At 38.6% G+C, this 13911-nt stretch overlaps 1 protein-coding gene across 1 annotated transcript; it reads right to left on the bottom strand.

The window, feature by feature from the left end:
• Positions 1 to 7920: 7920 nt before the first annotated feature.
• On the bottom strand, positions 7921 to 13311 carry LOC308279122 (SH3 domain-binding glutamic acid-rich-like protein 3; the record flags this gene model as incomplete). The annotated part of the gene is made up of 3 exons (XM_080719086.1): positions 7921 to 7986; positions 8375 to 8542; positions 13264 to 13311. 3 exons carry the CDS (start codon positions 13309 to 13311, stop codon positions 7921 to 7923), a joined length of 282 nt encoding a protein of 93 aa, XP_080575212.1.
• Between the last annotated feature and the right edge of the window lie 600 nt (positions 13312 to 13911).

Here is a 13911-nt window from a genome sequence, read left to right on the forward strand (position 1 = left end):
ACCCCTAGGTTCCATCCCCAGTGTCACACACACACACACACACACACACACACACACACCCATGTCCTCCACTGATTCATCTCTCTCTTCCTCTTCCATGCATGCAATTCAATTCCCAGTTTCTTTGCTCAGAAATGTATTGCATTTTATCTTTTATTAAACATGTGCTTTACATTTTTCATGTCCTGTATATATATCGTTTTATAAGTATACTGTTTGGAATTGAAACTTATTTCAAAAGATCATCTAGTTCAGGGATGTAAATTAAATTACCCTAAAACTTCTCTTAACCATCATTTTGTCCATGGCAGATATTCTTTCTCATTGAACCTCAAAGTCCTAAATGCGGCCATAGGAAGGCCTTATCAATCATCAGATTTGGCACAAGGCTTAAAACTTATTCACTGTTTAATTTAGTCTAGACTGACCTCATTTTATCAACAAAGATACTGAAATCCAGAAAAAAAACAAATGATTTACATAAAGACCATGCTGCTGACTTGCAAAGCAAGATTATGTTAAGAGGCTGAAACTTCCTGCTAAACCCAGTGCTATTTGTATTGTCCTTCTTGAAAGAGGGATTTTGTGATGTAACAAGAAAAGCATTATAGATAAAAAGTTTAGTTTTTTCAAAAAGTGTGCATTTCTGTTTTTACTACTGATAGGCCTTGGTCCTGAAGAAATCACTAGGTAGTAGTTTATGAATCGTATTGGTTTTAAACTGATTTGTTTCTTCAAAAACAAAAAAGTGGTGAGAGCTAATATGGAAGACATGCGAGTGAGATTAGTCAGTCACAGAAAGTGAAAAGTCGATATTCTCCCTCATACGTGGATGCTAGGGAGAAGCTGGGACATAGGAGGACAAAAGAGATACACTAGTTGAATGAAGAAGGGAACCTAATGAGGGAGATGAGAGGGGAGAAGAGGGAAACACCTCAGTGGTCATCATGTCCATATAGAAATTTACCAAAGCCAATCACTGTGCTGAGGAAGGGCTGGAGGGGAGGGGAAGGGAACTGAGTATGAGCTCAATGAGTACTGTGTGTATGTATGCCTCTATCACCCTGAACTTCAACAAGTCATATAATTACAATACACCAATTAAAAATAATAGTTTAAGCCTGGTTCAATGGTGCAAAGGTCAGTACTTGGGAGGCTAAGACATGAGGATTCCAAGTTTGAAGGCAGCCTCAGCAACTTGGCGAGATTTTATTTTTTTATTTTATTTTATTTTTTGGTGGTACTGGGGGTGGAACCCAGAGGCTTTCTACCTCTGAGCTATACTCCCAGACCTATTTAATATTTTATTTGGAAACAGGGTCTCACTAAGTTGCTGAGAGCCTCACTAAGTAGCTGAGGCTGTCTTTGAACCCGTGCGATCCTCCTGTCTCAGCCTTCCAAGTGCGGGGATTACAAGCATGCACCATCACGCCGGGCTTGAGATTTTATTTTAAAATAAGACAGCTGGGGGTATAGTTCAAGGGTAGCATGCCCATGGGATCAATTCTTAGTACCAAAAAAAGTAGTTTAAAATATCACACTTGATGGAATAGAAATATTTCTCGCTAAGAAACTAGTAATTTTATATATTCATAATTTAAAAATATATCTATTTCAGTTATATCTTTCCTAGTCATAAAGACTGATAGACATGTTTCAATTATGCCCTAAATTAAGCCAATAGGCTGAATATAGAATAAATTATCAGTGACTCATTCTTTAATGTATTAACTAGTAGAAATCTTATTCAGTAATTAAATCAGGTGATCATCATTATAGAAAATTTTTCTGTATAAATAAGGTTAGATTATGGAAATATACTAGCTTAGTACAGTGATGCACACCTATAATCCCAGAATTTGAGAGGCTAAGACAGGAGAATTGCAGATTCAAGGGCAGTCTCAGCAACTTAGCCAGACCCTTAGCAACTCAGAAAGATCCTATATCAGAATAAAAAACAAAAAACTGGGAGTGTAGCTCAGAGGTAAAATGATCCTGGGTTCATTTTCTAATCCAAAGATGAAATATGGTGTACCTATCCTTTGAACTACTCATAGTGATTACTTCTTTGTAGGAGATATTACACACACTGTTGCTGTTTTTCAAGACTAAACCTTCAATATAATCTGAAATGAGTATTACACTAAAGATAGGCAGAAAAAACAATCCAAGTCCCAAATGTTGCGAGTCACTTCTCCTGCAACACACAAACACACACAGTATTCAAGTGTGTAAAGATTCCTTAATTTGCCAGGCATGGCTGTAAATGCCAGTAATCACAGTATTCATGGGTCTGAAACGGGAGGATAACCAATTCAAGGTCAACCTCAGCAATTTAGCCAGACCCTGTTTCAAAATACAAAAATAAGTAGCGCTGAGGGTATAGCTCAAAGATAGAATCCCATGGGTTCAATCTCCAGTACAAAAAAGAAAAGGAAGATTCTCTACTAGAGTTTTCTATGGATACATATATGTGTGTCTATGGATCCATAAATCTATATATCAACTATAATACAAAATAACATATGATAAATAACATAATAAATGTGAGTTATAGGAACCCAGATACAATTTCTAAAATTTATGTGAAGTTGTACAATATAAACTCCATATACGTTGCATAAATATCGACACAAAGTGATATTAATAAAATAAAATACTGAAAATATTTAAATAGCGCAAAAGGAGGCAAAAATTGAATCTTAGGCCGGGTGTGGTGGTGCAGGCTTGTAATCCCCGCGCTTGGGAGGCAGAGACAGGAGGATCGTGCAGGTTCGAAGCCAGCCGCGCTGGCTTAAGAGACCCTGTTTCCAAAAATAAAAATAGGTCTGGGAGTGTAGCCCGGAGGTAGAAGGGCTTCCAGGAACCCCAGTACCACAAAAAAAATTGTTTTTTTTTTTTTTTAGTTTTCATTCTAAACATATGAATCCATCATGTCCAGAAGAATGATGAGCATTTTAAATTTGTGTGTATAGTTATTCTTATCAGTGAATTTCATATCTTCTGAACTTTTTTCTTACTAATCATCTCTTTCAATTTCAAGAACTCTTTTTAGCATTTATTGTAGGACAGAAACCCAAAATTAAACTATTCATTTAATTATGAAATCACTTGCTTTTTACTTATCAGTGTTGCACATTTTATTATTTATTTATTTATTTATTTATTTATTTATGGTATTGCAGATTGAACCTGGGGGTTGGGGGCATTCCTCTGAGCTTCACCCTCAGATCTATTTTATTGCACAGTTTATGAAAGATACTGGGTACATGACAGTGATTCTCACCCTATTTATTAGCTTTCTTACTCATAATATGGCTATAGGAATATTCCTATGTTCAACCCTTAACAGCATAAAGGGTAATCCCTTCCTTCTTTGGCCTCACTCAAATCTCAAGGTTCAAAATCAAGGTGTCAACAATGTCCGTAAGAACTCTGGATGCTTTAGAGAAACATATGTTCCTTGCTTTTATCAGTTTCTGTTGGTTCTGGACAGTCTTTTGCATGTGACCACATCAATTCACTCTCTGCCTCCATGATTATAATGGCTTCTCATATTTTCTCTGATTGATTAATCTTTATCTCTCCCTCATAAGGATATGTGTCATTGGCATTAGGGCTCGTATGATGATAACCCAGGACAACTACCTCATCTCAAAATCCTAAACTGTGGGACTTCTTTTTAGGGCTTTTTACTATTGACTCACTTTCGTGCTGCTTTCTCTTTTTTCAGATCATCCTAACCCCTGTCTACTAAGAGCCCTTTCCTTTATCTTTTGTATCCAGGTCAAATCCTGATTTTATTGCTTTAATCTGTATATCCTGGGAATTGAACCCAGAATCACTCTATTTCTATTTTATTTTTATTTTGAAATAGGATTTCACTAAGTTGATGCAGGGTCTTGCTGATGTTGACCTCAAACCTGTGATCCTCCTTTCTCAGCTTCCCAAGACTGGGATTACAGGCATGTACCACCATACTTTATACTTTATTAGTTTTTAGCTGTATAGTCTTGTGCAAATTCCTACTGAGCAAATTATTTTCCTCACCCATGGAAAGTGGATTATAACAAATGGCAACTACCTAACAAGGTTGTGAGGACTGAATGAGGTGAATTAATGCATAGCACTTTAGAATCGTATCTGGCGCATGGTATCCAAACAGTATTTGCTATTTTCAGTTTCAAGGAAGGAATGGTTATTATAGTTACTAGTGCTATGATAGAAGTAGGTAATGGGCAACATCTGGGTCATAAAAAAGAGATTTGCTGTCTATTAGTGAGAAAGAAATGACAAAAGACATCTTAGGGGAGTTTGCCTAAAAAATAAGCAATTACTTGTCAAACAGATGGTTAGGATATGCAAGAACTGAAAGTGTGGCGGAAAAATGCAAGATGATGAATCTAGGAAACCTCAAAGAATAAAGTTGAGGTAGGAAAGAAAAAATACAAAAACATATGTAGAAAACAGATATAGCCTATACACAGCAAAGGGGGAAAATCAAGAATCTGAAGAGAAAGCCTACAAAATAGGAAAAAATCTGTCAAATACTTTTCTGCTAGAGAAATTATACCTAGAATATATAAAAATGTAAAGAAAAAACAATCCAACTAACGGTGGTCTGTGAAGCCAGCACAGTGCTGCATGACTTATAATCTCAGTACATGAGAGGCTGAGAAAGGAGGATCTCAGGTTCGAGGTCAGTTTCAGCAACTTAGACCCTGTTTCAACATAAAAACATATAAAGGGCTGGGAGGGTAGCTCAGAGGTATAGTTCCCCATAGTTCAATTCTCAGTAACACACACACACACACACACACACACACACACACACACACACACACGATACGGTTAATGTGAGAGAAGTGTAAGAAAGACCGTAACCAATAGGAGGGGATAGAATGGGCTACAGATGCCTGCCCACCCGAGTACTAAATTTGAACCCAGGGACATTCTACCTCTGAGTTATACCCCAGCCTTATTTTATTTTTTTATTTTGAAACAGGGTCTCAGTAAGTTGCTGAGTCTGACCTTGAATCTGCAATCTTCCAATCTCTCTCTCTCTCTCTCTCTCTCTCTCTCTCTCTCTCTCTCTCTCTCTCTCTTTCCTTCTTTCTCTCTTTGTCTTCTTTTTTCTTCCATTTTGCAGTGCTGGGAATTGAACCCAGAGACATTCTATCTCCAAACTACAAACCCATCCATATTTTTTATTCTTTATTTTGAAAAAGGGTCTCACTAGTTTGCGGATAGCCTCACTAAGTAGTTGACACTGGCCTTCAACCTGCAGTCCCTGTCTCAGCCTCTCAAGTATCTGAAATACAAGTATGTACCACCACACCTGGCCTTAGATGCCAATTTCTTTTTTCTTTTCTTTTCTTTTTTTTCTTTTGGTGGTACTGGGATTCCTGGAAGCCCTTCTACCTCTGGGCTACACTCCCAGACCTATTTTATATTTTGAAACAGGGTCTCTTAAGCCAGCATAGCTGGCTTCAAACCTGCGCGATCCTCCTGTCTCCACCTCCCAAGCGTGGGGATTACAAGCGTGCACCACCACGCCCGGCTCAGATGCCAATTTCAAAGAAGGAGTTTGAAATTTAGACTTTAACTTACATATCAACATTTGTCAAAAACTTATAGAAACATCTGGATCTGCTCATATAAAATTCAAATAACTTTGCTCCAGCTTTAAAAGTCTGGGAGAAGCTGGGTGTAGTAGCACCTACCTGTATTACAGGTACTTGGGAAGTTGAGACAGGAAGATGGCAGGGTTGAGGTTCTCAACAATTTAGAGAGACTCTGTTTCAAAACAAAACAAACAAAAATAGATCTGGGGGTGTAGCTTGTATGTAGAACGCCCCTGGGTTCAATCTCTAGTAAACACACACACACACACACACACACAATCTGGGAGAAGATTCAGGAATATGAATACTTTAAAAGCACCCCAAGCCGGGCATGGTGGCGCACGCTTGTAATCCCCACACTTGGGAGGCGGAGACAGGAGGATCGCGCTGGTTACGAGCTAGCCTCGCTGGCTTGAGACCCTGTTTCCAAATAAAAATATACAAAAAGTAGGTCTGGGAGTGTAGCCCGGAAGTAGAAGGGTTTCCAGTAGCCCCAGTACCAACAACAACAACAAAAAGCACTCCAAATGATTCTGAGGAATATGGTTTTCCTGCATCACATATTAAAAAAAAAAAAAAACTTTCTGTTTCAGGCTATGTAGACTTAAACATATTTCGGAAAGATTTTGCTAGAGATCATTGTTTTCAGCCTTAAGATGCCCACTGGATGTATTGAGGATGTGATTAGAAATAATATGTATAAGCCAGGTGTGTTGGTGCACACTTGTAATCCCAGCATTCAGGAGGCTGAGACAGGAGGATTGTGGTTCACGAACAGCCTCAGCTATTTAGTGAGGCCCTCTGCAACTCAGTGAGACCCTGTTTCAAAATAAAGAATAAAAAATAGGGCAGGAGGTGTAGTTTGGAAGTAGAATGCCCCTGGGTTCCATCCCTAGTACAACAAAAAAGTAAAAAAAAAAAGAAATAATATGTATATTTGTTTAATTCCTTGGGTGATTCCAATGTTTGGCCAAGGTTGAAAGCAGTAATTTAGCAGTGGTGTAGAGGGCAGATATTATCACAGTAAAACTGGAAATAAGGAAATAAGATATGATTGCAAAAGTACAGGTAAGATAAATGAGGATATGAAGAAAAGCAATGGCTAGAGAGATGGAGAATGGGAGGATACCTGGGATGTTGAGGTCAACTCCTCTGAGGCTAGGTGACACATTTGTTACCGGTGATATTAAGGATGATTCCAAGGCTTCTCAGTTTGAATGAATGAACTGATTTGTCTATCAACAAGATAGGGGACAATGGAGGAGAAATAGATTTGGGAGACTCCCAATTTATATGAGGATATAGTGTACAAAAAATTACCAGAGAAGATTGTTAAGGAAAAAAAATTATAATTCCTCTCCAGACTTCTTTTTTCTTTTTTTTTTTTGGGGGGGGGGAGAAGTGCTGGAGATTGAACCCAGGGGCATTCTACCTTTGAGCAATAGCACCTGCCCTTTTTTTTGAAAAAGGGTCTCACTAGCCAGGCATGGTGGCGCACACTTGTAATCCCAGCATTCAGGAGGCTGAGACAGGAGGATTGCGGTTCGCTGACAGCCTCAGGTACTTAGTGAGGCCCTCTGCAACTCAGTGAGACCCTGTTTTGAAATAAAGAATAAAAAATAGGGCAGGGGGTGTAGCTTGGAGGTCAAATGCCTCTGGGTTCCATCCCCAGACCTGCAAAAAAAAAGAAACAAAGGAAGGAAGGAAGGAAGGAAGGAAGGAAGGAAGGAAGGAAGGAAGGAAAGAAGAAAGGAAGGAAGGAAAGAAAAGGGAGAGAGAAAGAAAGAGGGTCTCACTAAGTTGTTGAGGCTGGTCTCAAACCTGTGATCCTTCTGTCTCAGTCTCTTAAGTACTGGGATTACAGGCAAGTGCTGCTCCACCTGGCCCCTAATATTTTAGGAGGACTTGGAAAGGTACTTGGTGTTTTTCTCCTATTTGAAAACAGATTGCTCTGATATTTAAGCCTTCTTTAAATGTACTGGCGATCATTTAAAATACAAACCTAGAAGCAAAATGAAAACTGCACTTTCTATTCCACACTTATAAATGGACAATCATTAATGATCTTCAAATGATTTTCTTCAAAATCATTAATGATGCCTATTCTTACACAGATATACAGCTATATATACTCACTGCATAACAAAGAAATTATTTTAACACAACATTGAAATAGCAAGAGTCCATCGTTTAAGCGATTATTTTAATGAAACAGTTCTGTTCTTACAGTTAAATGTCACACGTTTACAGAAGTATATGGAGAACTGTCTCAACATCTCTTGTATCGTTTGCTCGTTCACTCCATCTTCAGGAATTTCAGAATCTCTTTGTTCTCTTTTGCCTCGTGGAACATTTCGAAATCCTAAAAACACAAAATTAACTTATAACAACGGTAGTAATAATTCCCAATTACGAAGTCAGTATTTAAAGTCTCCAGGTTAAGTCTGCTAATTATCTTGCCCAGGCCCTTGCAAACCTCTGCTAGCTAAGTTGGATGACAAATTTCCCCAGAACACCAGTTATTTCATTATAATGTATGATGAAAAAATTATCTCTAAACAAGCAGCATGATATACTTTTCTTTTATGATAATTTTTTCATCATAAAATACAAATTGCCTTGTCTTCAGGAACATAATTAAGTTATTATACAAATGGGTTAAAACTGACCTTCATACCCCATACTTTATATTTTCCTCATATGTATTACTTGAAGACATAAAATGAAATAGAATAAAAATTCACCCTTACTCCACAATATTCTTCTCCATTAAATATCTGAGGTGGTAGAGCCTTAGGAGTGGAAACCTTCATCCTCATTTCTTGAAGTAGTTTTAAACTGATAGAAATGTCTATTAGTTCGTACTGGATTTTGTAGGTATCTAAAATTCTGATAACTTCTTCTTGTCTCTGTTTCACCTAGATTAAAAAAAAGATAGAAAGATGTTAATTAATTGGTCCCAACATTTTCTATGTTTTTCGTCTTTCCTGTCCATTATGTTATAGAAGAACAGATTTTAATGGTGTGAAGCCTTTTTGTGGAACAAAAGCTAGGTAATTTTTTTGTGAAATCACGAATATACACCATTCTATATATGGTATATGTGTCATATGTAAACATTACTATGTATACAAACACAAAAATATATATACATACATGTATACATATGTATGTATACATACTATATATACATGGCTGTCCCTCAAACAATATGGGTTTGAACTAGGCCAGTCTAATCATGGCCAGACTTTTTTTGATTTGTAGCAATTTCAGAAAAGCTCAGAAAAACCATGAAGTATAGAAATATTAAAATATATGAAAAAGATATGTCATGAATACAATGAAATATTTAATTATCTATATTTCCTACCATAAAATATGATGTTATAAATTATCACAGTTAAAATTTATCAAAACTTAAATAAAATAGTGTAAACAAGCTATAACAGCGTAGTACTAAATCATAACCACATAAAATTAGCAGAGGTATACACTACAGTAGCTACCTCCTGTTCTTATTTCAGTGAACTCAGGTATTCTGAATATCAGCTTTAAAATGCTGGAAGGTCCAAACACCATGATTCGCACCTGTAATCCCAGTACTTGGGGAGACAGACAAGAGGATCGCAGGTTTGAAGCCAGCCTCAGCAACACAGTGAGACCCTGTTTCAAACTAAAGAATAAAAAATAGCCTGTGGGTGTCCCTCAGAGGTAGAATGCTGCTGGGTTCAATCACCAGTGCCTTCCAATATACACATGCATTTAATTTATACATAAATGAAACTCATGGTTATATATTCATAAATGCACATAGTATAATTCGGACTCTTTTCTGTGTATACTTCTCCCCTATTACCTTTCCCAATGTTCTTCACTTCTCTCTTAGTCATGCTCCTAATTTCAGGAGATCTATTTCCTTTCATTTTTTTCTCTGATGCTAATCATCTTTACATCAGCAGTTCCTCTCTCCAATTGTGCACTGCAGTAAAAATGCTCTCTCAAGGTTTTCATGTTTTTTTTAACCATATATAACATATAATGCTTAAAATATGTGCTAATAAATGTACATTATTGGTAAGGCTACTGGTCTTTGGGAGTCAAAAATCATATACAGATCTTAAACTGTGTAGGGAAACTCTGCTTTTATAACACCTTCCAGCCTCTCAGCACTGATCAAGGGTCATAAGTGTACAGGAAGTTTATAGCAAGGTGTCAGTGTGGTTAGAAATCTCTATGACTTATATATTCTTACCAGGTTGATTTCATACTATATTTGAAGTGGTAAGAACATACTGTGTTTTTTGTTTTTGTTTTTGCAGGACTGGGGATTTAACTGAGGGCATTCTACTTTTCTACCTTGGAGCTTTACTCCCAGTGCTATTTTTATTCTTTATTTTGGAACAGAGTCTCACTAAGTTGCAGAGAGCCTCATTAAGTAGCTGAGGCTGGCTCTGAACCTGTGATGCTCTGGTCTCAGCCTCCCAAGTACTGGGATTACAAATGTGCGCCACAACGCCTGACCATACAGTTCTTGCTAATAGTTGGGGAAGGCTTTTGGACTCATCCTTGCCTTAATTTATGCTGATATATATAGCAGATTTAGGTAGGAAATGGGTGTGCTACCATGTTATTAAATTTGAGGGAAACATACTACGTGTTCTAAATTCATGGAGACCAAATCAGAGAGAAAACTATGGCATAAAAACAATAAAATACACAAGATGATTACAATTTACAAATATGTTCTTAGTGCCCTCACATATGAATTGTTAAATTCATAGCATCTGCTTACTAGGCTATATTAATCCATTGTCGATTCTCCTGCAAATAGACACTATGACGAAGGTAAAATTGCAAGAGTCGGTTATCTTTTCAACTGATTTAATAGCCACAGTTTTTGAAATAACTGCGGCATAAATCTTATGTACGGGTTCAGGTTATTACATATTCATGACACTCTTGGACATTTGCGTCCAATAAAATCTCTGATGCTGGAATGAGAAAACATGAGAAAGCAAATACAAAACCCAGCTTATTTAAGTAGGATTTCTATGAAAGTGTATGTCAGTAGGCTTTTTGTTTGAAGACCTGAAAATGTAATCTGGCTATATTTAGAAAGCAGCCTATAGCCAATGGGGAGCAGAGAAAATTTTGAAAGTCCCAAATTACAGCCTTTCCACGTTCTAAAAGCCTGGGTAGTTTTTTTGTTTTTGGTTTTTTGTTTGTTTGTTTCTTTGTTTTTGGTGGTACTGAGGTTCCTGGAAACCCTTCTACCTCCGGGCTACACTCCTAGACCCATTTTTTATATTTTTTAATTGGGAAATAGGATCTCCTAAACCAGGGAGGCCGGCTTCGAACCTGTGTGATCCTCCTGTCTCCATCTCCCAAGCACAAGGATTACAAGCCTGCGCCACCACTCCCGGCCTGGTTAGTGTCTTTTTTCTTTTTCTTTTTTTTTTTACCATGGCAAAAGTATGTTTCATGAAATGTAAGTCACTTGTTTTTTTTAGTAATTTTTCTAACCTTTTAAGAGAAGCCCATTAATAGAAGAACAGTTGCCTAGGACAGTGTTACTCTGTGTGTGATTCACAGACCCACAGCATCAGCATCACTGTACCTCAAATCAGCATAGGAATCTCTGGGGATGGGTTCCAGGAATAATCTGCTTTAACAAACCTTCCAAATGTTTGTTATGCTAGTGTGAGAGTCTAGGACCAACAGTTTGGTGAATCCTCTGCTGTATTCATTGTGGTTCTTATTTACTCTGAATCATTCCCTCTTACACAGTTTTAGTACTTACACTAACATAAATCACGGTTTTATTTAAAAAAAAAAAGAAAAAACAACAAATAGCTTACGTTCTTTAAAACCGTTTGTTGGTATTATTGTGTCTTGATTGTCCGGCAAAATTACTTACCTACCTGACCAGGGTTTATGCAAAAGCAACTTTTTCTTTCTAGGATGTGATAAAATCTCATTCCTCCCGACAAATATCATGGTTTTTGACACAGCAAGATTGTGATGGTTTGATGACTATTTGTAATAAGTTTCAAATACTCCAGTTTTCATGCTTCTCAAAAATTTGTAGGATAGGGATTCTTAGCCACATAACGGTCTTGTTAAAACTGTGCTATAGATGTGATCATCAGTAGCTACATATGACCACTGCACACTTGAAAAGTAGTTACTCTGAGCCGGGCGTGGTGGCTCACGCTTGTAATCCCAGAATTCGGGAGGCTGAGACCTGAGAAGCGCTGTTCTGGGACCACCGCCTCAGCTACTTAGTGAGGCCCTCTGCAACTCTGTGAGACCCTGTTTCAAAATAAAGATTAAAAAAATAGGGCAGGGGGTGTAGCTCGGAGGTCAAATGCCCCTGGGTTCCATCCCCAAACCCGCAAAAACAAAAAAAACAAAAAAAAACCAGTTACTCTGAAATGAGATGTACCATTTAAGCACAACACATATTGGAATTTCAGGGCTTAATATTAAAAAAAGAACATATAATATTTCCATTTATAAACTTTAAACTTATATAAATTTCCATTTATATATATGTTGCAATGATGGATTTTGGGGTTATTTCATGTTAAATAAAGCATGTTAAAATTAATATCACTTGCTTGTTTTTAAAAGAAAAATTTTTTTTGCAGGTCTGGGATGGAACCCAGGGGCATTCTACCTCCGAGCTACACCCCTTGCCCAATTTTTTATTCTTTATTTTGAAACCAGGTCTCACTGAGTTGCAGAGGACCTCACTAATTAGGTAGCTGAGGCTGTCTGTGAACCAAGATCCTCCGTTCTCGCCTCCGGAATGCTGGGATTACAACCGTGCACCACCACGCCCGGCTTTTGTTTTTTTAATGGCTACTAAAATTAAATTATATATGTGGCTTTCACTATATTTCCGTTGGACAGTACTCTTCTATAATATTTCCTACATTCTGCTTAAAATAATTCATTTAAACTTCAGTTCATCCAAACCGGGCGTGGTGGCGCACGCTTGTAATCCCACTACTTGGGAGGCTGAGACTGGAGGACTGCAGTTTGCAGCCAGCCTCAGCTACTTAGTGAGGCCCTCCGCAACTCAGTGAGACCCTGTTTCAAAATAAAGAATAAAAATAGGGCAGGGGGTGTAGCTCGGAGGTAGAATGCCCCTGGGTTCCAGCCCCAGACCCGCAACAAACAAACAAACAACAACAAAAAACCCCACTTCAGTTCATCCAAGAAATGTCTGGTCTGTGCAAATACACCTGCTTCGTAAAAATGAACACTTCATCCTTTTCTTGGGTCACAAAATCTTCTCTGAGGATTTGGCTATTAATTTTCCCTCTCCCATTTTAAACAAGGTACTTTTTTTTCTTCCCTTTGAAGCACTGGCTCTTTAAGATAGTTAAGGTCAACATATCAGAAAGGTCCCAGATCTTAGACTATAACCTGGGCGAAAGAGTTTATCATATTCTGTTCTTCCTTTCACCTCCCACCTCCAAAAGCAAGAAAGTAGGAGTTGAATAAAAGCCAAAAGGGTGTGATAAAGTCTTCGTAAATTCGAGAAGTCCCCTACTGGGATGTCTTCATCCTGGTACTTTCCCCCTCCCCACACCCTCACCGTCCCCACTCGGGCGCTTTTCTTCCCACTCACCTCCCTAGAGCCTGAAACGCTGGTGTAGTAGATTTTAATGGAACTCATTCTTTCCACTCAGGCTATTTTGCAGGAGAAACACCGAGCCAAACACTTAACCGCTGCTTTTCTCGGTTGGGCTTCCCCCAGAAGTCTGAACACCTAGCCCTGCCCTTCTGCAGGCAGGTTGCTAGGGGCCCGGTGACCCCTGAGCTCAGGATTGGCTGGAAAAGTAGCGCTCTGTGGCGCAGGCGAAAGCCCATTCTGCGGAAAGCCTACGCCCGGTGACCTGAGGTCGCAGGCGCCCACCTCTTGGGGGGGAGGGGCGCTGCGCCCCCGGGGGGTCGTAAACACGAGCTAAGTCCTCCTTTGTGGCCTCATCTGCAAGGCCCAGTGGAGGAGGAGCGGGAAGAGCAAATGGACTTTGCAGCCCTGCTATCCATTTTCTTTCCTCCCAGTTTGGGAAAGAAGGGGATGCAAGCCTTCCTGCTGGCAACTATGGCCCTGTAAGAAGCACCGAGATACCTGAGGCAGAAAATGCCCAAAATATAGTGTGATGTGTGAAGAAAAATGATAAATAAATCTCGTGTTGCCTGGGTTTGTAAGGAAATAGCAAATGATACCGAGTCGGGATATGACCACCAGAGCAATCTTTATTATCTCTTAGCG

This window comes from Muscardinus avellanarius (assembly GCF_963383645.1).
Source record: "Muscardinus avellanarius genome assembly, chromosome: X".
NCBI lineage: Eukaryota > Metazoa > Chordata > Mammalia > Rodentia > Gliridae > Muscardinus > Muscardinus avellanarius.